The sequence below is a fragment of the Trematomus bernacchii genome, unplaced genomic scaffold (genome assembly GCF_902827165.1).
Source record: "Trematomus bernacchii unplaced genomic scaffold, fTreBer1.1, whole genome shotgun sequence".
NCBI classification, from domain to species: domain Eukaryota; kingdom Metazoa; phylum Chordata; class Actinopteri; order Perciformes; family Nototheniidae; genus Trematomus; species Trematomus bernacchii.
The window spans coordinates 10,075,488-10,099,519 of NW_022988050.1; the positions used below are offsets into that span (position 1 = coordinate 10,075,488).

The window sequence follows — 24,032 nt, forward strand, 5'->3', positions numbered from 1 at the left end:
AAAAACAAGTGTGTGCGCATATGGTCGAAGGCCTGAGGCAGAGAAGGGCCTTTAAATATCAAAGGAGGAGCCTGTTGTCAGACAACCTGTGAACTTTAACCTTTATCTCTGACAGCAATGGAGAAGGGGGGGGGGGGGTTCTCATCTGACAACGGAGCATGCAGTTTCTTAATGTGATTATGTAAGAGTAAACCAATTATTGTAGGCATACAGGACAAATATAGGTATGATGTGCGTAAGAGGCTAGCAGTGTACCCTTTATGCGCCAGGTAGAGGTATAAAATACTCCTTTCAAATGTATTTTATATTGAATGCTTTAATTCAATCAAAAATGCCACACTTGATACATCACATACAGAAATCAACCTATGTTTGAAAGAAAATATATATAACGCCTGAATTTAAAATATACAAAGAAATCTATAAGCCTCTAGTAGAGTAACAGGTGATGACCGGTGGTTTATTTGGATACAAAGGTGCTTCCCTGTGTACGGCCACTGTAATAGTTCCAGTGGCATTATATGATATTTTGTAATAAGAGGGCAAAGCCAGCTCCAAATCTCTTTCTTTCACAAAAGGTGGGAAAAATAACATAAAAGACTTATGGCTGTATGTTGAGCACGATATTGTGGAAGCTTACTCAAAAACATACACTTCCGTGTCATCCTCACATCTGTTATTCACTCGTCGTACTGTTGTCTGTTCGGCACGCTGTCACACAGATGTCTGTCTGTAGTTTTTGGTGTCCAAAACTTTCTTTCCACACATTGCACAGATTCCTGGAGTGGCAAAAAAGGAAGCAAGCATAAGAAAAGCAATTAAAAATAAGAATTAATAAATGTATAGACAGAAAATAAAAGCAAGATCAGGAGAAGGGGCGGCACGTTGTGAATACATAATTGACATAAAATCAGTGTAGTTAGTTGTCATGTAGAACTTGTTAGCAAATCAGGCAGACACAGTACAGTATGTGCACCTGATCAATATCAATCCAAGATTCATTCTCATTTCACTCTGATTTTGGTCACCACCAACTCCCGCAGGGATATCATTTGCCTCTTTCGCTGCTTGTTGCTTAGATTGTCAATTTTACATTTAGTAATAGGCATGTAGTGTACAAGCTGTTAAGAATGAAGTCAACATGTTTACATTAAACAAACAAACCCCCCAGCTGTTTGAAAGGCACACACTACCTGTACCTGCCTAATCCCAAATACCCTGTTAGGTTGCAATTTGAACGTTTGTAGTGTTTTGGGAACCATCTGGTAACCTTTCTTTCAAGAAACAGTGTCCAAGTTATTCTAAATTATCCACATACTTCTTTGTCAATCATGTGTCTTGGAACTACTTCACACATAAAAAATAGTACCTGATCACAGGTGAGGTGTACGATCTACATTGCTTGATACATAAAGAGCTAAATATCAATCGTTATTCACAAGAAAGAACCACTAGCCTTTTTCAGACAATGCATGTTATCTATTAAACATCTGTCAAGTGAGTGAGTTTATTTTACCTTTCTTGTACGCACAGCCCTGGCAGTAGTGTGATCCATGCTGATGAACTGAGCTTCTGCAGATCCTGCAGGTTGCAAAACCCGTCTTGCTGTACGGGTCAAACCTGAGAGGGAGATGCATAATAGATACATAACTAGAGGTGCACCAATATGTGTTTGAGCCTAGATAGTGGCACTGGTTCAAGGTACAAATGTGGTCCATAAAACCGACATTGTGTGGCTTAACAACCAAAATGATGGACTTTTTGCAAACTACTCACCTGGCTTTCTTGGAAGTAAGGATCTTGTTTTCATTGAGCTTTCGCCCACCACCCTCTAAGTGAAAGAAGCAGAAGGACCCAAATTAACATCATCATCTAAATAACAGTAAATAGAAGTTAAAACCACAACTTCTAAATAAGTTAAGTAAAACAAATACTAAAATATATATATATATATATATATATATATATATATATATACATTAAAAAAAGAAGAAAAGAAAATGTCAATAACGTTGATCGGAATGAAAAAAGAGGGTTCAAGTTTGTTTCTATAATAAAGTAGTTATTTTCAAAAAGACATTTGAAAGCAAAAATTGATTAAGGATAACATTTAGTTTAATCTCAAAAATAAAACAAAGAAGGCACTACTTGCTATATATTATGTAAAGTCATAAAGCTAGCAAGATACAACCTTAAATTGGACAAGTTAGATGTAGTGGCTCTTTCTTGAAGGTTTTATTTTTGTTGAGCTAAAGTATTGAGTAAGACAGTATTTAAATATTGAATAAATGGTTTCTCCGACTTTTGAAGCCTGTTTTTTTAAGAAGGAATATGTAGCTTTTTGTCACTCCGTCATTTTGTGTGTTTATGACCCCCAACGTAGCCATACATATTAACTATGCACAGTAGTAATAGTAAAGAGACAAACAACATTTCCCAAGAATCCGTGTCCTCAACTTACCTGTTGTATTCCGTGCTCCGTCCTTCCAGGTGTCAGGTGTGATCACTTTACCGAGCTTCGTCTCGCCTGTAATATTAAGAAACAAACAATTTAAAGAAATAACTCTCAAGTGTAAGGGACAGTTAACCAATATAATGACGAGGAAATGCATCATAACAGTTAGCTAGCAGTCACATAGCATTAGCTCTTGAAGAACCTCAAGCCTTCGCTTACGGCAAATATACAAGTTATTTTAGATTAAAAGCATCCAATATGGGTGATACGTACACTTGTCACAAACCATTTTCCTTTATGTATGTTTCAAGCAGATACTTATCGTCAAAGGTTGGGGAAAACCGAATAAAAGTGTTAGCTCAGTTTTTGTTTGGCAAAAACATGTAAACTTCCGGTCGTTTCTACCTCTTTCCCGTATATTCAACATATTGATTGGTCAACGCTGTGCCCATCTCACATGTCATTGGCTGATACTCCCTTCCGTCACAGAGGGTCGCTGCCCCCTCTCCGATTGTTAAGGTGGTGGTTTTCTTCAAAATAAAAGTCCACTAAAATAGGAAATTGCCCTTGAACGAATAAGATCCTTGATTGATGCTAATGTATTGGATATTATCTCAAATGTAAAACCTAGAGAAGACTGTGCAACAATCTCCCATACATTCTACAGCCAATGTGTTCACCTGTGTAGATATATTTGACATATTATTATATTCTAACAAACACTTGATTTCATTAGGAAACATACTTTTAATTGGCCCTTAGGAAAATCTGACTATTTTTCATCTGCTCTTTAATTTTACTTACACAAAACATCAGATGCATATTGACACAGCAAATGATCCACACGAAACAGAGATTTTTTTCAAAAAATAAATTGAGTAATATTCATGGGAAAATATCACATACATGATACAGCAATATGGTCAGCTTTCTAATATTAGATTTTTAATTTTTTTTATTTCAGAGATCATCCAGAATCATTAAGACGATCTCTGAAACTCTCAGCATGCATTTCTCAAGTGTTAAGTCTAAATTACTTAATGACACAACTAAATGAAAAAAGGTAGAGGTTAGGAGAGGGCAATATAATACTTTAACAAGCATGCAGTATATCCAATACATTTAAATGGTGCATTCTAACCATATTTAAATAAAACAGTATTCTCTTTTGTATTGTTTCTTTCAGTTGTTATCTTTTTCTTTTTGCGCTGGATACTGTTGGACTTTTATTGTGAAGTCGGAGCGGAAGTAACTCCATGTTTACGGAAGACAGGTCAAATAATTCACCCATGGATTTAACCTACTCAGTAAACCCGTTGCTAAATTGACATTTTAAAGTATTTTTTATTTGAATGTTGTCTCTTGTCTAGGTCTCTTGTTGTAGGTAGTTACATTTGTCGTCATGTGGGACCATGAAATCAGAGCCATGGCGTCGACGCACGCTATCCTCGCCGCCTCGGTGTTCATGGCCACCGTGCTACCTGCGGCGGCAGTGCCGGGCTTCTCGGTGTACGGGACTCACCTGCTGTGGCTCTACTCGGTGTCCGGGGCCGTGACCGCTGTCAGTGTGGCCGTCTTCTGGCTGCTGGGTATCACACCGCCCGCCAAGAAGCACACCGTGGGATACAAGGTGCTCACTTACTGTAATGGTGACTGTTGAGTTTAAGAAGGGGTGGAAGAAGTATTGAGATTATTAATTTATGTAAAAGTAGCAATACTACAGTCAGAGGTGGGAAGTAACTAAGTACATGTACTCAAGTGCTGTAGTTAAATAACATGTTGATATACTTGTACTTTACCTGAGTATTTCTCCATTTTATGCTACTTTGTACCTATTCCCCACTTCAATTCAGAGGTAAAAAGTGTACTTTTACTCCACTACATTTATTTAATACCTTTAGTTACTTTACACATTTGGATTAATAATATGAAATATAAACAACACTTAAAAAGCACTTTAGTTACATCTGGAGTAAACCTTGCAGTATACAAAGTGATTACAACTAGCTGCACTTTTACCATCTGTGATAACACTTTAATAGATCAATAATTATAATCAAAACACATGATATATTATTCTGAAATGGGCCAATTTGCTTAATAAGCACCTTTTACTTTTGGAACTTTAAGTATATGTTGATGCTAATACTCTTGTACTTTTACTTGAGTAACATGTTATATACAGGACTTTACTTTCAATTCACTCTGGTACTTCTACTTTTTTTAGGTACAAGATCTGAGTACTTCTTCCACCTCTGACTACACTATAAAAATACTCTGTCTGTGTTTGGAGATGATATTATTTCAAGATAAGTAGGTTGTTATTAAGTTTGTCATTATTTTTGGGATGCTATGCTATCATTTTGATATACATATTCATTATTTCAAGAAGGTTTGGCATTGTAATGACTTGCAGGATCCTTTTTCATCACCAGGCTAAGTTTCCATTTTACTGATGTAAATGGGCTTCTTTAGATATATGATCATATATTGAATACTTGGGTATCAACGGTAATGTTTACTCGTTAAACTTGATGATATTTTCCCCTTAACTCTGCTTATTCATTTCTTTCTGCAGCTCTCTCGGTTGTTTCGTTCCTGTCTGTACTTCTTCCTGTCGTGCCTGTTCTTCCACACTGTGGTGGTTCTCTATGGAGCTCCACTGATTGAGTGAGTACTGCTGATTCTCCTGTGCTATATCTGTGTGTATTAAGACATACAAAGGGCAGCAAAGGAGGACTTGTTGCTGGCTGCTGATTTTAGAGAGCACCATAGCAAGCAATCCATTCACACCTATTGCCTAATGGTCAAATAAGTGAATAAATGCAGCTTTTACTGAGTATTCCTTGCACATCACAAGATCATTTTCATGACACGCTACAGATTTCTATTTGATCTCTGTAGGCTTTACCCTGTCATCATTCACTCCTATGAAATCCTGTTCTCTTTACTTTGCTGCATCAACACAGGTTGTGTGTGTATCACTTAAACTCTGCTGCCTAGTTGCAGCCGCCACTGATACTGTGAACTTTCTCCTCCATGTTTCAGATCCGCCTTGGAGACGTTCTCCCTCTCTGTGCTGCTGACCTCTCTCACCACTCTGAGGTGTCTCTGTGTCCTCGGCCCCAACGTCCAGGCCTGGATACGAGTGTTCAGCCGGCATGGGTCAGCCAAAAAATCTGCTTTTCCCTGATACCTGTCCTTCAATTATATGTTGATGAATCGTGTTTAATGTGCTAATCTTGTCTCTCTTTACGAATATTCTAACATAGATTTGCTCTGTCTCCGTCTCCAGGGCTATGTCTGTGTGGGACACCTGTCTACAGATCACAGTGGCCTGCACACTGGTAGGAGCCTGGGTGGGAGCCTTTCCTATTCCTCTGGACTGGGACAGGCCCTGGCAGGTCAGCACACGGGAGAGTTACTCTTATAAACAGAATGCATACTGTGGGATTATTATCTTAATATTAGATTCACCAAAATTGTTCACAAAATTACAGTAAATCTAGAATTGGAATCAGGTTTAATTACAAATAGGTTTACACATACAAGGAATTTGCTTTGGTGTATACATAAACATAGTTGGAGGAATAAGGTTTTAAAAAGGGAAAACATATAGAATTATTATACCTTTTTTTTTACATGAAACAATTAGACAAAGTGTTCAAATGAAGTATACATCTACACAAAAAATACCCAAAGTAAGTACAACAAGAATCTGAAATAAATACTCGGAACAATAAAATATGTGCAGTAAAGCAAAATTGGAAGTTGCAGTTTTAAGAAATGTTCAAAAATAAACAGGAATGTGCGAGTACAGTATTTTGTTTGAGGAATGGCTCCCTTGATATTTCTCAATGTAATGCAGTGATTTCATTAGCATAATCACTGCCCTGAAATATATATGAGCCCATATGAGGCTGCCTGATCTGCTGTGTCTGTGGAGAAGATTGATTGAATAAAGGGAACATTTTCATAGACAAAAAGAGATGTCAGTAAGTAGATAAATAGTGCAACTGTCAAGGCTGTACTGTGGCAGAAATACAGATGGAATTATCTCTTTTTTTAAAGAAACATATATTAAATAAGAGAATAGTATATCTCAGATTTAGGCATTATGATTTCAGTAGGGACCCCTAGGAGCAGTCAGAAGGTAAGATGAGATCATTAACAGGAGAAGAAAGCAGAACAACAATTTCCTTCATGCTTCTAATTGGATTCAATTGGTACATTCAGACATCACTGTTTGATTAACCTGGCCGTGACCTGTAGACAGATGACATTTGGCAAGTAGACATAGCTTTTAAGAATTCATAACAACAGGGAATTTACAAAATGATTAAAGCTTGACCCTGATGTTGAATTGCTGCAACTAGTGCATCTTTTTTTAATTCCTCTAGCATACAGCATAGGTTTCTCTGTTAACAAAAAAGCCTTCCATTCATCATTGATTAGCAGTGAATAGAATCTCGTAGAGCTGAAATATCATTCTGAAATGTAATTCAAACCGGTTACCATACCTAACTCAATTTCCTTTTTTAAATAACAAAAAGGAAGACGATTATAACTATAATTGCAAAGGGAGCTCTCTGCAGAATGACTGGAGGAAAATGCAAATGGGAGGCAGACGGTGGTAATTGGAGCATAACTCTGAATGGCACCACTGTACCGCCGGGGTTTCATTTGACTTTAAAAGTTTCTCTTTGAGGGAGACGAGCTTCTGGGGAGAGAGGATAAATTGATCTAATAGTTAAGCTCCTTTTGATCTATCAGTGCAATGATCTGACTCGCCCCTCTTCTCTTAGGCGTGGCCTGTTTCCTGCAGTCTTGGCGCCACCATCGGCTTCCTCACCGGGCTTGTTGCCGCTCCAGCCTGGATCCACTTTCACCGCAAACAGCTCACTTACAAGTGCAAGTGAGGGGCCGACATACGTGTGTGTGACCATGAGGGCATCCCTCGTATTCCTGCTGTATTCCTTTTACCTTGTACTGATTATTTATTGGGAACATTGTCTCCGTTTGCTGCCTGTTGACAAGATGATTTGCAATAACACAACACGGTATGAGCATCATTATTTTGTACCCATGAAAGCTGATAAAGTTCCTGAAGAGTTTTGACATGAATTGAAGTTTTGGAATAAAAGATAAGGAGTCTATGACTAATAAAGGTCCTTTTTATTGGATTGATGCATCTTAAAGTGTGTGTGTGTGTGTGTGTGTGTGTGTGTGTGTGTGTGTGTGTGTGTGTGTGTGTGTGTGTGTGTGTGTGTGTGTGTGTGTGTGTGTGTGTGTGTGTGTGTGTGTGTGTGTGTGTGTGTGTGTGTGTGTGTGGTGTGTGTGTGTGTGTGTGTGTGTGTGTGTGTGTGTGTGTGTGTGTGTGTGTGTGTGTGTGTGTGTGTGTGTGTGTGTGTGTGTGTGTGTGTGTGTGTGTGTGTGTGTGTGTGTGTGTGTGTTCTCTTTTAAACAACCATTAATCTTGCTCCGACTCTATTTAAACTCGCCCTCCTCCCTCTCCTGCTCTTGCTCTCATTCCAGCTTTTCACATCCTCGGGCCCCCATATTGATTCACTTCCATTTTAGGGACATTAATTTCCCTCCTTTCATGCCACCCACATCTCTTGTTCTCCCCTCGCAGCACAATGAAACTTACATTTTCTGCAATGCGGTGTCAAATTGTAAAGCAAATGAGGGATATTGAGGGACAGTGTAGATATGTGTAATGCACATTTAGTGCAAGGAGGGGAATAAAAGGACATTTCAGTCGTCATGTTGTAGTGTGAGTTGAATTGGTAGACAGTTTCAGCACAGAGCCCGGGGCAGAGCCGTTTGCCCGGTGTTTGAACTCTTGCATAAGGTAGTTGCCAGGGAAAAGAGGCGAAAAATAGCCTGAAGCAAAAAGAGCGAAAAGATACATTTTCAGAAGTCATAAATGATGGAGTAACATTTATACCCATATGATACCATTCACCCTCTTTATTTCCATCCATCTTTCTGATTAAATTCAATTTACCTCATGCTGTTACCTCCATTTCCCTTTTTCTCTTTTATTTATTTGTATTTCCTACACCTTCTGATACATTATTCTCCCTAGCAGCAAAGGGTGTGATTAACCGATTTCACCTCCAACCTAGTTTTGAGCGTGTCACCACACTGGGCATGTCACATCTGGTGGTTTCTGGAGTGTCTCGTTTTTTGCCCCTGATTGTGGTCTTGTACGTAAACGGTGTACTTTGGGGACTGGATGGAGTTGTTTTGTTCATAAGCTCAATTAAACTCTTACTCCTTTCATCTCAGAGACAAGGAGACGCACATAAAAGCTACTGCTTCACAAGATACTCTTACCTACTTCAATCTCAGAGAGCCCTATGTATTCATTGTTTGTTCTCAGGCTTTGCTAGAGGCCATTTTTCACTCCCTGCACCTCCTATCTCCCCAGCCTTTCCTCCGAGGCAGATGTTGTGGGCATGTTTCTGCAGAGTTGTGTATTCTGAATTAAGATGCAGCCTCTGCTCTCTGTGGCAGATTGTACCCAAATTAAACCCGGCTGAATCAATATGTTTTTAGTCTAGCATAGAATCAAATGAGAGAAATAGATTGCTCAGGCTGCAGGGAACACATATAATTAACACCCAGCTCTGCAGCATTTTACCAATAGTCTTGGAACTCTTATTATTGTCGGTTTGAGGGTTGTTTTCAACAAGCAAGTTCTTATTGACACTACACTACTCACACCAAACAGAATAATGAACAATATAAAACAGCTTACAGGCTAGATGTTTCTTGTTGGAGAAACATGTTGCTCTGTGTGGAAATAGTCTGACAACACTTTCTGCCCCCTGGTGGCCACAAATACAGTGATGCAGCTTTAAAAATGAGGGGTAAAGTCATTAACCTGATGCAATCTTATTACAATTTAGGTTTGTTGGTACAGTGCAGCCTCACAGATGTCAGATCAAATAAAAAAAAAAGCCAATTTTCAGACACATAGCTTTCAAAATGTTCCTCACTGACGCGAGAAAAAAGCAAAGGGAAGCCAAAGTGCAAATAAATAAATACTGAGAGGTAGAACACATCCGTCCATATCTATAACCATCTCGTCCTCTTGATGAGGAAACACTCCAGTCCCTGTGTTGTTATACAATATAAAACTATATGATATGAAATATATATAGTACAAGTTGTTGGCAGAATACAAACTGCAGAACTGTGACGTTCTCAACATAACTGAATAATCTTCCCAACAAGAGTTACTGTTTTCTATTTTTATATATTTAAAACAACTGGACATCTTCTGGTTTTGATCCTCTTTAAATCAGACATCAAGCTATATTAAAAGTGCTGAATGCGAGACGTACATTTCACCAAGAAAAGAAAAGCCATCAGAATAATTTGAAAGCTGGAACAATTATACAAATACTGTCTTTAATTCAGGTTTTAGAAGAATGCATTAGAGTGACAAGGTAAAACAGGATAGACAGGTCCTCATGATACTGCTGAGGAGAAAGAGAGTAGACAGATTACATTTTCAATTTTCACCACATAAGTCACACCCCTCCTCCACATAACTACCTTCTCCTCACACTCTTCCCCTTCCCCCATATCTCACACCCAACTCGTTTCCTGTGTCACTCCTTTTCCCCCGTGTCCTGTGTTCACCCCCCCATGGTTCGTGCTTCATTAACAGTCACAGTGTTATTGAGTGGTAAACATGTTATTGCAGAGCTCTCGGGCCCTCCTGTCAGTTCTCAGAGCCACAACAAAGGGTCCATTGTGACTGAGAGATGCTCAAGTGGGCTCATGACGCACAAGGTATAGGGGGAGACAGACGGGTCGAATTATAGAATTCTGACCTTTGGTTCCTTAAAGAAAAGCAGGTATTATCAAACCAACATAATATGTGCATTTCAAAAAGTGTGCACATAATGGATATGCTTTTGAACAGTGGGAGGATAGCGAATGAATACAAGATGTGAAAGGAACAACAAAGCCGGGGATCCCTTGTTAATAAAATATATTACAGACAGGTTTTTCTCAAATTGGACTTTTAATCTTCTCATATGATTTACACTCTGACTCTCCGAGGGTCACTAAATAAATACATTTAAGTGATAGCATTTTTTAGACACCCTTTATACCCAACTATCTGATGGATTGCCATAACATTTTATTCAGACATTTGTATTTCCCATAGGATTGATTCTACTGACACCGGTGATTCCTTAAATGTTTTACCTAAGCGCCATTAGTACAATTTCAAACCCCACTGCAGTCAGCATGTCGTTGTGTCCCTGGGCAAGACACTTCACCCCAAATTGCTCCTGTGGGGATTGTCCACAGTATTGAGTATGTAAGTCGCTTTGGATAAAAGCGTCTAACAAGTAACATGTAATGTCATCTAATATTGCCCGTAGTGTGAATTGTGAACATTCTGGTTTGTTCCATGTCCAAATTCCTACAAAATGAACGATAATCCCATTAGCAGCAATTTCATGTTAAGATGAACAAACCCTAAATCTAGGATGATGGTATACTTTTAACCTTTAATCATGGAAATCTTGTTAACCCCAGATACCTGCACCTCTTCAGGCGTTTTACAATTGTATTCAACTTCACTCATTGCAAATTTAGTATAGAGCATCATTTTGTACGAAACACTAACCATTACTTGCTCACTCTCCTCCATCCTCGCTTTGTAGGATAGGGTGTTTTAGAGCAAGTCACTTTTCAAATTACGCATTTATGTAATGAATTATTAACAGTACTCATTATTTCCCTACAGAAGGTCAAATTATTCTTTGTTAAATCAGAGCTGCCATCAATTATCCATTATAAGGTTTTCCTCACAGTGTGACATATTGATGCCATGACAACGTGGAGTCAAATCATACTGACAAATGACTGCGCCATATCATAATTAACAAAATTCCTACAAGGCAAAACTTGTACTCTTGCATAGATTTATATACAAAGGTTTTGAAGCCCTTAAAAAGAAAGAAAGCAAGAGCTGATACAATGGTAACATCCAGCCCCCCCCCCCCCCTGCGTCGTAATGACTGGAATGTATAGCATGCCACATGTACATGATTGTGCTACCTGCATGTGTTTCATACTTTATGATTGCAAAAGTGCTGCATCTCTCCAGGAGGTCTGTACCAATCAGTTATATCTGGCGAGGCCACTTCGGAGGTCGTCATGTGACCCTGCCCCATGAGAGAGCAATCAATACACACTTAGAAACACACACATACAGTATCAAGTAGTTCCAAACCAACTGACCACAGCATTATAACTATAGTGATAAGGCTTTACGTCGAATACATCAAACTTTGTGTCAGAAAAATCTCACCCGATACTGGCTTGAGTTTCAAAATCAGGATACATGTATTTATTATCCTTGCAAGAATGCAAGTAGTCATCAGACACGAGATATGGTAGACTAGTTTCCTGATATAATAATATATAATAATAAAGGTCCATCTTCTTCTTCTTCTGATCAGTGTCCTTCACTTGCTTATATACTAGAGAGGGCATTTCACAGTCACAAGATGGAGAAATACTGGTTCAAAGCAGTATTCTAGGTTTTTTTTAGCACCTTGAAATAAAAAGATTTCAAATATCCTCAGCCGGATGCATCTGAAATCTAAAATGATATCATATATTGTGACTCAAAAGTTGAAATCTTTAGAAATGGGATCAAATTGAATCCTAAAAGCAGTGTGGTAAAAGAAAGTAAGGCCAACCATTTAAAGATATTTTTGAGCTTGGCCTTTTTAAAAGAAATGACAAAAGCATTTAGAATACAAGTTGATTGCAGTATTACTACACTTGGGCAAAACTGTATAAACGTATGTCAAGGGGTAAATATCTGTTCAAATATTTCAGATTTGACATACATTTCAAAGAAATAAACTATAGGGAAAACATTATCTATGTGTAATGCACTGATAAAAGTCATATTTTTGAAAGAAGACGTATAGTACATAATTTGCATATTTATTTAATTACAAAAATAAATGAAATAGATAATTTTATATTTATATATATAAAATATATATACTTCTGCATACTGATTGTGTTAACTTTCAGTGTTTTAAGAACATTTTGAATGTAATACTTTTGTACTTTGAAATTAAGATTTTTTATTTGATTTCACTCCAAATCCAATTTTTCTCCGGATGTTCTCGGAGTTCTGGATGAGTCGTCAATAATATTTTTAAGTTTAATAGATGGTTTATGTTATTTAACATATATACAAAGAGATGATGAATAACACAGTGACACAGGATTATAAATTGGAAAAAATATATTTAATTTCACTGCATGTCTTAAAGGGGACCTATCATGCAAAATGCACTTTTGTACGTCTTTTATACATGAATATGTGTCCCCGGTGTTCCAGGGAACTCACCAAGTGTCAGAAAACACAACCCTCTCTATTTTCCTCCATACCCAAATCTCTAAAAAAGGGGCTGCAACGGATCTGATAAAAACTGATCCAGATTTGAACACTGTCCTGACGTCAGGACGGTGGCGCTACGGCTATTGGGCCAACTCTCCACCAATCAGGAGGAGACAACCACGGCATTGCCGTTCGAAAGCGCTGGAGACGTTGTAGTACATATGCCAGGCCAGTAGGTGGTGCTGTTCTCACAGAATCAGCCCTTGCTAAAACAGAGCTAAAAAATGTCAAATTGAGCAAAATGAGGCATGGCTAAAATGCATGATCTGTTTGGTATTTTGAAAAAAAAAAGTATAAATATGCCTTATATAGGTATGGTCCTACACTATATTATTCAAATATAGCATGATAGGTCCACTTTAAGTAACCTGCGTCTTGTGGTAACATTTTATTGAAAGACCCAGTTCTTCTGCGAGAAGTATGTACTTTAGCCCGGTTAACTGACGTTTTGCCTGGAAATAATGACAAATAAAGTTGCTACAAAATGAACATACGTGAACAATGCAGAGCTATGCCATCAGTGTTTAAGCAGCTTAATGCGTGGCTGTCAGTCTGAAACAGCCTCCCTCTGACATCACACCAGAGCCCACACACGTAAATACTGCATGCATCGAGCCAAATGAGCAGCAGCTATGTAACAGACGGGGTGACTCCATCATGCTTGCTCTCTCTTGCACACAGATGCTTATCAATGCTCAACCACACGCCTATTTAAAGATGCAAGAGTAGAAACATCTTAACATCTTTGTTTATCTTTTGGCATTTGTAAGAAGCTCTTATAGATGTCCGTGCATCTTGCCCTCTATTGGCAACACGTCTGATACAGTGAGTGCTGTTTCAGTGACAGACAAATAGGAAAAAAGAAGCATGTTTTACATTTGATTCCCTTTAAAATTTATTAACTTAGACATTTGTTTTTACAAAGAAAATGGACATTATTATTGTTTTAATTGAGGGGTGATGTTTTAATTACAGTCCCAAGAGGTTTTATGGCAAGGCAGATGGGAACACTGGGAATGTTGGCTCGATGAACTGCGAGGTGTTAGAGGTGTTGTAGAAAGATCTGGGGGTTTTGTGTTGATCACTTTTTGTTGGGCTGGGCTGCGAAGTAAAGAGCCACCAGGCAGTAGAGGGTCCCTCCGATGGTGAGGGCCATGGTGGTGCGGTACAGTAGCCTGTCAGGGACGCCCCGCTTCAAATGAATGGGGACACCGTCCGGTATCTGGGAGAGGGAAAAAAGGAAGGAAATGTGAGAAAAAACAATAATGAAGGTGTTACAGAGAGTACAGAGTGTTCTCAACAATTTGTCTGGGGAGATAGGTCTTGACATTTTCTAATGATTTCTGAACACATATTTCCTAAAACTATTTATCCGTCTCATTCATAACAGACCAAAAACACCCAGAGTGCTTTTTTGTCCCTGAATAAGGAAAGGAACAAACACAGTAAAAAAAAGGTTTTCTTCAAAGGGCAATTTGCTTTGTATACAATAGTTTCCAAACATATTTCCTGTTAGTATCTGTCTGAAAAACCTTCACTTTCAATAAGAAAAAGTCCTTTCAGCAGACATCACTCTGATTTTCCATTTATTTCCATTTGTTTTAGTCTGCCCCACTTTCAAAGTATTCCGCTCACTGCCTACTGTGATGAAAAGGCAGGGGGCCATTACGAACAGAGTGAAATAATTACCACCCAGCGCCTAGAGCTAAAATATATCCCGTGCTTTGACTAAAGTTTGACCACTTTGGCAGTTCTTGAACTTTAATTCTGAGGACTACTTTGAATGAACAAATGCTGATTCACCGTGAAAACCGTACCAGCGTCAGGTAGGAACCCATCAACCTCTCGTCGTGACTAAGACTCTTTCAGTTTCCTGTTCTTATTTACCTGGAATAGTTTCTGCAGGTCAGGAACCCGGTTTGTTACGGTGTACTCCACGGTCTTAGCCTCCGACACCATTTTGGTGGGGGAGGCGAAGATCATGGGTGGGGCTTCTGCTGGCACACCTGGCCTCAGCCCCTAAACAACAACAACAACAACAGAGTGGTCACAATAATGCACAATTCTACTTAACCTTATTCAATGAAAGCACCCTTTTTCCCCAATTGTTTCTAAGCAGAAATATTACTTTTATTCGTGGCAGACATCGGAAATAATGAAGATATTCCGGGAAAGGGTCACTTAAAATGAATTAAAAAACATTAAGGGTGTAAATTACAAAACAGTATATCTATTTGTTGGACAATGATACAATATTTCAGATTTTTCATGATATTGTTTTGATTTTAATTTAATTGAGGGGCATATCGACAACTTAAGATGATAAAAATAAGAATTACAAAATAAAATTGGGATCTTTAAGATGATCATATGCATCAGTGTTTTTACTTTAACTTTTCCTTAGTCCTATTGCATCATTGGTCATTGAATCCATATAAATCGCTCCAGATCAATGCACTTTTAAAATAAATATGTATTAAAACATATTTTTTAGGGGTGTAATCATTTTCTGTTTTACCGATTTGACATAACAGAAAAGAGCTTTGAAAGTAAAATCAAAACAACTCTTTTCAGATCTTTAGTACAACAAAGCTTAGTGCCGCCGCCAAAGTGATTAAATGAGAACGTGATTCATCTCAACTCACATCTTATTCCTCCACTTGTTAGAGACTTTAAGTGCCAGTTCAGATTATTAAAGAGCATCTCAAGTTGCTGTTCAACTTTACAAACTACAGTGCATTAACATCAAGGTTATTTTTGTCACATTAACACAATATTGCACATTTTATCAGCCTTTTTACTTACTACGAAAAACCAAATAAAGATCCATGTGATAATTGGTCACCCATAACTCTTAAAATTATGGCGCAGTGTGATTGACTTTGGGAAATGATCAGTTACATCATTAATTCATGCTGTTCCACTTTTCAGAGGCGCACTGTGGTGTTAATGAATTACAAGTGTGCCTCCCTATTATCCTCTCACTTGGAGGAAGCTGCTCACCCACCTTGTGTTTCAGAATTACTGGGAGAGCCGTTGCCTGGTCCGGGTGTGTGGAGGCAGATAGTGTGGGAGCAGGTGAATTAAATCTGACATATGAAAATGCAGAGGCACTAAAAGCTGATTATTTTTACATGCCATTTAAGAGAAGGCATAACTAAAAGTGTTCACAGCAGGGAATCGTGTTTTTGCCTTTTGTTTTTTAATAACCTCAGGATTTAGCCGTTATGGTAGTCAATGGCAGTTATTTGCAGCATTGTTCATTGGTTGGCAATGTTTTAAATGCATAATGTCGAAAGGCAGGCCTGCATGTCTAAAAGTTTTGTGTGTTTAATACATTTAAGAATAACACACATTTATAGAATGTTGTTCTAGGATTTTACCCAAGAGCAGATGTTGTCCCAGTAGTAACTTAGGGCTAGGACATGGTAACGCAGAAAACGATAACGGGTCCCAAGGTGGGTAGATCTGCAAACGAAACGCTCTGGGGGGGCAAACGGCTCCGTGTTTACGCCTATACGATCATTTCCTGATAAAGTTGAAGCAATAGCCCCGCCTCTCCCCACCTCTCCTGCTCAGAGATCAGCTGCTGGGCTGTCAGAAGAGGGGGAGGAAAAGAGAGGCTCCGTTTTTTATTCTTATATTATTATATAGAGTCGTTATTCATTTGTTTTAAAGCTCAATAAATAACAAAGAAGACATCTGACCGGCACTTTTCTAATTTTGTCCGGAAGATTTAAACTTTAACGGACATGTTGACCCGCGAAAAAAAATCGAACTGAAACTCTGCCACACGGTTCCCTCGTCCCTTGGAAGAGGCGGAGAGGTGGGTGTTTTTCATCTGCTGGTGGACTACCGGAGAGATTTACAGCCGGAGCAAACGCTTGCCTCGGGGAGGGAGAAAAAGAGCCAGAGCGTCCACAGCGGAGAATAAACAGAAGGGCAACCATGGCAACCATGCGCGGGAAGTCTTTTTCGCTGCTTTTGTGGCAGGAGTACAGCGCGACTTACAGGCCTGGCATATCTACTCCAGCGCTTTCGAGCGGTCTCGTGTGAACAGACACGTTTCTGGTGCCTGTTGCGTGTGGACGGAATACCTTTTTGATATCGATTTCGGTCCGTTTGCGTTATCGTCCTCGTGTGGCTCCAGCCTTAAGGCCTGGACACACCAAGCCGATTTTGGCCGTCGGTGGGCTAGTGAATTCATTAAAGTTGTCCGCACTCTCGCGGGAATATCTCCGCAATGGAGCGAGCTTAAGTTTCTTTCGATTGCATGATATAGCCCAGCGCAACACCTTCGTCACACATGTTGCCACTTGTTTGTACCATTTTCAGGCGATTTGTAATCTGTCCTAGAAAAACGATGTGTTTTTTAGGATTTCAAGAAGCGTATAAAACAAACAATGGGTGTGTTTGATGAACATTTATCCCTGCTGAAAGTAGATTTAGATGTGTTAGGAGTGAGATAGAGATTATTATCTAAATATATGCATCCGATGAAGCATTGTATGAAGTCTGTTGATGATCAGAGGCTGTTGTTGGGGCTGCATAAACGTTTTTTTATTTTTGTTTTGTAGGCAGACCATGCAGGCCTCAGAGTTAAACTTGGGCCTGCGACCATAGTTTTACTGTATTTTATTTTGAAAATCCACAGCGGAGGTTTGTGTCGTACTATGCGGTGTATTTTGCATATCTCTCAGTAGCCAACGATCTGAGAGTCTGTTGGCTCGGACATAAACTCCGTAATAAATGTAGTCTACATTTCATAAGAGGGGTAAAACCTGAGAGCATTTCAAATCGCATTTGAACTAAATGCTTATATAATCTGTAGTTGTATTTGTATTGTTGATTTAATGTGTGAACGAGGCGATATAGAGAAGGTTAAGCTGTCGTTATTAGGCTGTAATTTGTTATATACTGTTGGAATGGTAAGCAGGCCTATAGAGAGGCGAAGTCCCTCCCTTTTTATTGGTTAAGTGGTCCTTGGTATGAAAAAGTTTGAGAAACACTGCGCTAGTGGATTGTCAAAGGGGGAGCCTCGTTGCGGGGAAATTATACAAATGGCTAGTCCGCCCCTGAAAAGTATCTATGCACACGTTATTATTAATAACAAAAAAAATTGATAAAAAGAAATTATTAATTTTTTTTTATTTTCCATTTTAATTTTGTAATCATCTCGCAACCCCCACTCGGGGGCTCGCGACACATGGCCAAAACGCAGAGACGCGAGGCGATGCAACAGTCGGGGTCCGTCTGTGTCAGTTCTTTGGTGTCAGCTTGGTGTGTCCGGGCCTTTAGACTTAGGCCTAGGCTCCACGGTGACGAAAACGGGTTGAATCCGCATATTTCTCATGCGTATAGCCCTTTAAGCTCGACGACGCCGTAACGGAAACGTAGAAACAGACCTCGCAAACGACAACGGGTCCAAAGGTGGATAGATCTGGGAACGGAGCGCTCTGGGGGGGTCCAACGGGGCCGTGGGGTCGCCTATACGGTCATCCGTTTCATAGCCCCGCCTCTCCCCGCCTCTCCCCACCTCTTCCCACCTCTCCGCGTACCCCGCATCATTGCTGATGTGTTTCGTTAACAACAACAATGGCGGATCGCAGGGTTGCACCATTATTGTGGGTTGTGATAATGACGACTCAATAGCCCCGCCTCTCCCCACCTCTGCTGCTCACCCCCGCAAAAGTACACTGCACACTGAATTCAGATTATTTATCTTTATCTCGATATGTACATAAACGCGAGTGAAGTCTAATCTGACAGGACGGAGACACGCAGCTCCTCCGGCTGTGATGCAGCGGGAGCAAAACACACACTTCAAGTCAGATCACCACCCTTAGCTATTTTAATTACCTCTCAAACTACCTAAACTAGTTATAAATATGTTTATTTTTACTGTCGGGTTTACTTACTGGATCAGCTGCTGCATGAGGAAGCATGAAGATTTAAACTTTAACACACATTGACCGGCGAAAAACTCTGCGCGGTTCCCTCGGCCCCCACTGCGGAGAATAAAGAGAAGTGCAGCCATGACAACCATTCTTCTTCGCTGCTTTTGTGGAGGAAGTTGCTGCTTTTTGTGGAGGAAGTTACAGCGCCACGTACAGGTTCGGCATATGTACTGCAGCTTTTCCAGCGTTTGGATGTAAACGGAGCCGTCTCGTGGAGCTTGACACAATCCGGTGTATATTGCGTGTGGGCGGAAGGTTTTTTGCGGTTGCGTTTGCGTTACTCCGATGCGTTTTGCCGTATGGGTTCCCGTGGAGCCGGGGCCACAGGCTCTGTTAGGTAGTTGTATTGCCTCTTTGTGACACCTAAGGCATCCGAATATAAATAAACTGGTGTCACATATAAACACATGCTAATGAACTAACATCCTTTGGCACCAACAAAGGCATTATAGCCTGTTGTGAATAAGGAAAAAACTCATTCTTAGGCCCCGGCTCCACGAGGACAAATACGGCAAAACGCATCGGAGTAACGCAAATGCAACCGCAAAAAACCTTCCGTCCCCACGCAATATACACCGGATTGTGTCAAGCTCCACGAGACGGCTCCGTTTACATCCAAACGCTGGAAAAGCTGCAGTACATATGCCGAACCTGTACGTGGCGCTGTAACTTCCTCCACAAAAGCAGCAACTTCCTCCACAAAAGCAGCGAAGAAGAATGGTTGTCATGGCTGCACTTCTGTGTATTCTCCGCGGTGGGGGCCGACAGAACCGGGCAGAGTTTTTCGCCGGTCAGCGTGTGTTAAGTTTAAATCTTCCGGACAAAATTATAAAAGTGCCGGTCAAAGGTCTTCATTGTTATTTATTGAGCTTTAAAACAAATGAATAACGACGATATAATGATATGTAATCATCAAATACACGGAGCCTGTCTCTTTTTCCTCTCTTCTGACAGCGTCAGTGTCTGTCTCATGCAGCAGCTGATCCTGTAATGAGTGACCCGACAGTAAAAATGAACATATTTATAACTAGTTTAGGTAGTTTGAGAGGTAATTAAAATAGCTAAGGGTGATGATCTGACTTGAAGTGTGTGTTTTGCTCCCGCTGCATCACAGCGGCAGGAGCTGCGTGTCTCCGTCCTGTCAGATTAGACTTCACTCGCGTTTATGTCCATATCGAGATAAAGATAAATAATCTGAATTCAAGGAGGAGCTCCTGTAGATGTTGCACAAAGAACTGTAGCATGGTCAGTAGCGACTGGAGCACGATAGCAACCCTGCGGGGGAGAGGCGGGGCTATGAAAACGAATGACCGTATAGGCGACTCCACGGCCCCGTTGGACCCCCCAGAGCGCTCCGTTCCCAGATCTATCCACCTTTGGACCCGTTGTCGTTTGCGGGGTCTGTTTCTACGTTTCCCTTACGGCGTCGTCGAGCTTAGAGGGCTATACGCATGAGAAATATGCGGATTCAACCCGTTTTCGTCCTCGTGGAGCCTAGGCCTTAGGTTGAAAAAGTCCAGTGGCGAGTCCCTTGACGTCTCACCTTGATGTTATCTAAATTAATTTCTATGAATACCCAAGAGTCTTCTCTTAATAGACATGCGACTTTGTGCTAATCCCAATAAGTGTTTTGCATGCAGAATAAATGTGTTATTTCCACATATTCTAAACATTGTGTATTTGACTATTTCTGCATGCTTAGGTCCCAAAACATTCTGGATTTGCCTAAATTGATTATGACTGGTAAACTGAGAGTCTTGTAGGTCAAATGAGCCCAAGGGAATTCATGTGTTTTGATGTTAGTCTCCATAGCAGCCATTTAATTGTAATGAGACCTCTTTATTTTCATGTAACCTGGCTGTATACATTTTGCTGTTGTGGGATCTAGGATAATCAACAGTAGACTCAAAGACAGAGGTCATTCAGAGGATGTATGGGTAGTTTAATATTACCAATTTATAAACTGTAAAATCATAGAACAACATGGAGGCTGTAGTGAAAACAGCAGAGGTCTATACATTTCCTCCTCCAAGCGCACAAGTCACCTTCTAATCAACCTGAGCTCATACATCAAAAATATATTGTACCACGGTCAGGTCGTCAAAGAATTAAACCATCAACCATCTCTGTAATAGATGTAACAGTTTGACCTGCTCTCCGGTGTCCCCATGACCCTAAACAAACCCTGTACCATCATCCAAATATATCACCCCCCCACACACCCCTCCCTTTCGAGCTGTGTATGTTTTCCAGTCACTAATTCAGAGTTCAGGTTAGTGGGAGGGGGTGAGAGGATTGTTATTTGTCAAACCTTTGTCAACAATTTATTATCTCCTGTCTTCTCATTCCATGAATACAATAAAAACTGATGGAAATAAAAAAACAGGGATTATTAATAAAGGTCACATCTGGCTGACGCTCTGAGAGGCCATTGGTTTTCGAAATTGGCTGTAAAGTCAGATGATAACCACATCGGCATAACCTTTCCAAAAATAAAAGGTTATGTAAAGGTTCCATGCTTAAATTACACGGACTATTTAAGGCTTGTCTCGAAGTTTAGAAAAGTTAGATTAGCTTTTAAGGCGATTACTTTATGAGACATATCTATAGCTTATTATATGTAGGCTACAAGTGAAGATACCAGGACGAAACTGGTTAAAAATAATATTCTTCAGCAGATAAAACACGAAAAGGAAACCACACACGTTTAGGAATTAAAACACATATAGTAAATTGAGCTAACTGCACTGGAGACCTCTAAATATCTATATGTGTTGTGAAACCCCAGGCAGCTAACGTTACGGACATATTGCTCAACGCGGTGATATGAAGGTCATCCGCGAAGGCACCGAGCCACCGCCTCGCGCGCTCACCTGAGGGCTGTAGGCGGCCGTGGGCGCAGAACCCGTCAGTTTCTGGGTGAATCCGCTGAACTTGTAGTACATTTTCCTTCTGAAGGACGGGGAAGATGTTATCCACAACAAAAATCTACCGGTAAAGGGTCTTCCGGTTGCGACCGTCGAGGGAAGATGACGTCTGAAGTCAGCTTGTCCGACACTGCCTGATTACAATTCAAATGGACTCCAAAACCTACAGAAATTCATTTTACATTTTTAAATGGTGTTTATCTGTCCAATTAATTATATTTTTGCATTCAACAACATATGAACAATATATATTTTGTATACAGCAACGTTTACATCAGGGGTAGACATATATAAAGTAGTACAAAATGATATAAGTAAATAAATACAAAAAAATACAGATTCATTTCAGATTGAATATTTGCTAAATACACAATTAGTTTTGATTTCTGGCTTTATGGCTGAATGTACATGATTGGCTTTTCCCAAAAATGTGGGATTCACCACATTTTTCTCAAAACTACATAATTTATGGACTTACTTTAGACAACACATAGATAACTTTTTGGTCAATAAAATTGTTTTTCTATGTAAATGTTAAATTCATATATCCAAATATATAAAAGGAAACCCCACATTTTTTATTATTTTACAATGAGTTTCATTTTTTTTTTTAAAGCCTTTAAACTAATGAAAAATGGAAATGCAATTCCACGGTTAATCTGAATTAATTGTATTACTTTAATGTCTTGTCATCATTTTCTTCGAAGACTCTGAAAGCCATATTTGTGCTGGATGAGGTGTGTATGGAAATGTTTTATAAACTAAACAATATAAGTATGTTAAACATTTAAGTAAGTCAAAGTGCTTAAGCAACATTTTGACAACCGGTTATTAACTTGAGTGTATTTCCATTTTATGCTACTTAAACTTCTACTCCAATACAACTGCATTTCAGTTCCATGGGTCTACTTATTTAACTATTTATAAACCATGAATGTAAATATACTAAGACACAGCTCTTGTGTATATAAATAACTAGCTCTGTAGCCTACTGCAAATCAATTACGAATATTTTTGTCCTTCATAACAGGAGGACAAAATGAAGGAATATTTTTGTCCTTCATAAGGGTTAATAATTCTGGTCAAATGGTGTGTCCAGGATTTTATTTGAGCTTTATTTTGACGATGTATAATTACCATATATTGTGGTACATTTTTACTTCAATTAATTTGGTAGCTTAAGTTAGCTTTCTAGGTTTTTTGCAGATTTAGATCGTAAATCAACTAATAAATTGTGTTTTTGGTCTATTATTATAGGCTAAGCTGCTAATAATAAAGTAATGCAATATAATGTTATATGATTTTCAAATGAGCCATTCTGCAAATGAGCATGTTTCTTTAACTTTTGATACATTAAAAATATGTGTGTACTTCGTTCACCACAACTGTACTTTTTGCAGTGACCATGTAGAAGCTGGGATTTATTAAACATTTTATAGCAAATAACAAGGTGGTATTGGCATTATTATTGAACTAATCCCAATAAAGATCTAAAAGATAATGAAGGATAATGATTATCATACTGTTATTAAAAAGAGTACGCCCTTATCTTAGTTGATGTTCAACTCCTGCATCACTTTAGGAGAAAAATATAATCAGACATTGTTAAGTGCAAATTAGACCTAACGATTCTTTCCTTTAAAAATGTGCTGAGGAAAAAGCAGCATTTCTTCAGCTGTGAATAGGTCTCCCACCCAGGCTGAATATAGCGTCAATAAACTACATTAGTCCAAAGATTAAAGCAGCCAAGATAAAAACAAGAAAGGACTTTAATCCCACCATCTCAGAAGTCTGGTAAATGCACCCTTGGTGAATGCATTACTTCTTAATGAAAAACTTTGACTAAAAGAACAAATATATATCGCCCATAAAGTAACACTAAAAAATATTCTTTCTTTCTTACTTTTTAGTCAATCTGACTTTTCTGAAAGGTAAGTCCTACATGTCCTGCATACATTAAAATATTGAAATGTCCAACCATGACTTGCTTTTTAAAAATATATAATATAATATTGACTGTAAAAGCTGATGCTATCCCTCATTCTCTTGACAGCAGAATGTTTGTGAGCATCTTTGTCGACATTTGATTCTTGCTCTGTCTCTCTCCCCCAGGCTCAGTTCACTTGAAAAAACTGAATGTTTTTGTACTGTGTTACATAAAGTGCTATTTAAGTAAAAGCTCTTTCAAGTACAAGCCCAGAACGCTGCGTTCTCTGAGCCTCAATGAATGATGG

At 39.2% G+C, this 24,032-nt stretch overlaps 3 protein-coding genes across 3 annotated transcripts; 1 reads left to right on the forward strand and 2 right to left on the reverse strand.

Annotated features, from left to right (window-relative positions):
- Positions 1 to 296: 296 nt before the first annotated feature.
- Positions 297 to 2,864, reverse strand: cript (cysteine-rich PDZ-binding protein). Its single transcript, XM_034118799.1, has 5 exons — positions 2,729 to 2,864; positions 2,462 to 2,527; positions 1,777 to 1,831; positions 1,517 to 1,620; positions 297 to 779 (listed from the first exon to the last, which is right to left on the reverse strand). The coding sequence occupies exons 1-5, from the start codon at positions 2,742 to 2,744 to the stop codon at positions 715 to 717; spliced, it is 306 nt and encodes a 101-aa protein (XP_033974690.1). The 5' UTR covers positions 2,745 to 2,864; the 3' UTR covers positions 297 to 714.
- Positions 2,865 to 3,697: 833 nt separating this feature from the next.
- On the forward strand, positions 3,698 to 7,618 carry pigf (phosphatidylinositol glycan anchor biosynthesis, class F). The gene is made up of 5 exons (XM_034118801.1): positions 3,698 to 4,085; positions 5,034 to 5,125; positions 5,504 to 5,620; positions 5,751 to 5,859; positions 7,261 to 7,618. Exons 1-5 carry the CDS (start codon positions 3,858 to 3,860, stop codon positions 7,372 to 7,374), a joined length of 660 nt encoding a protein of 219 aa, XP_033974692.1. The 5' UTR covers positions 3,698 to 3,857; the 3' UTR covers positions 7,375 to 7,618.
- A 6,166-nt stretch (positions 7,619 to 13,784) lies between these two features.
- Positions 13,785 to 21,902, reverse strand: LOC117473595 (cytochrome c oxidase subunit 7A-related protein, mitochondrial). The gene is made up of 3 exons (XM_034119266.1): positions 21,745 to 21,902; positions 14,802 to 14,933; positions 13,785 to 14,136 (listed from the first exon to the last, which is right to left on the reverse strand). Exons 1-3 carry the CDS (start codon positions 21,814 to 21,816, stop codon positions 13,996 to 13,998), a joined length of 345 nt encoding a protein of 114 aa, XP_033975157.1. The 5' UTR covers positions 21,817 to 21,902; the 3' UTR covers positions 13,785 to 13,995.
- Between the last annotated feature and the right edge of the window lie 2,130 nt (positions 21,903 to 24,032).

Bases quoted from the DNA above. Each gene is read 5' to 3' on its own strand.
- cript (XM_034118799.1), bottom strand. The intron at 1,832-2,461 runs GTAAGTTGAGGA...TCTTTCACTTAG, and splicing joins CGGAGCACGGAATACAACAG to AGGGTGGTGGGCGAAAGCTC. The intron at 1,621-1,776 runs GTGAGTAGTTTG...TCTCCCTCTCAG, and splicing joins CTTACTTCCAAGAAAGCCAG to GTTTGACCCGTACAGCAAGA.
- pigf (XM_034118801.1), top strand. From the start codon at position 3,858: ATGTGGGACCATGAAATCAGAGCCATGGCGTCGACGCACGCTATCCTC. The intron at 5,621-5,750 runs GTCAGCCAAAAA...CTCCGTCTCCAG, and splicing joins CGAGTGTTCAGCCGGCATGG to GGCTATGTCTGTGTGGGACA. The intron at 5,860-7,260 runs GTCAGCACACGG...CTCTTCTCTTAG, and splicing joins ACTGGGACAGGCCCTGGCAG to GCGTGGCCTGTTTCCTGCAG.
- LOC117473595 (XM_034119266.1), bottom strand. From the start codon at position 21,816: ATGTACTACAAGTTCAGCGGATTCACCCAGAAACTGACGGGTTCTGCG. The intron at 14,934-21,744 runs GTGAGCGCGCGA...GTTGTTGTTTAG, and splicing joins CGGCCGCCTACAGCCCTCAG to GGGCTGAGGCCAGGTGTGCC. The intron at 14,137-14,801 runs GTAAATAAGAAC...TCCCTCTCCCAG, and splicing joins ACCTGCAGAAACTATTCCAG to ATACCGGACGGTGTCCCCAT.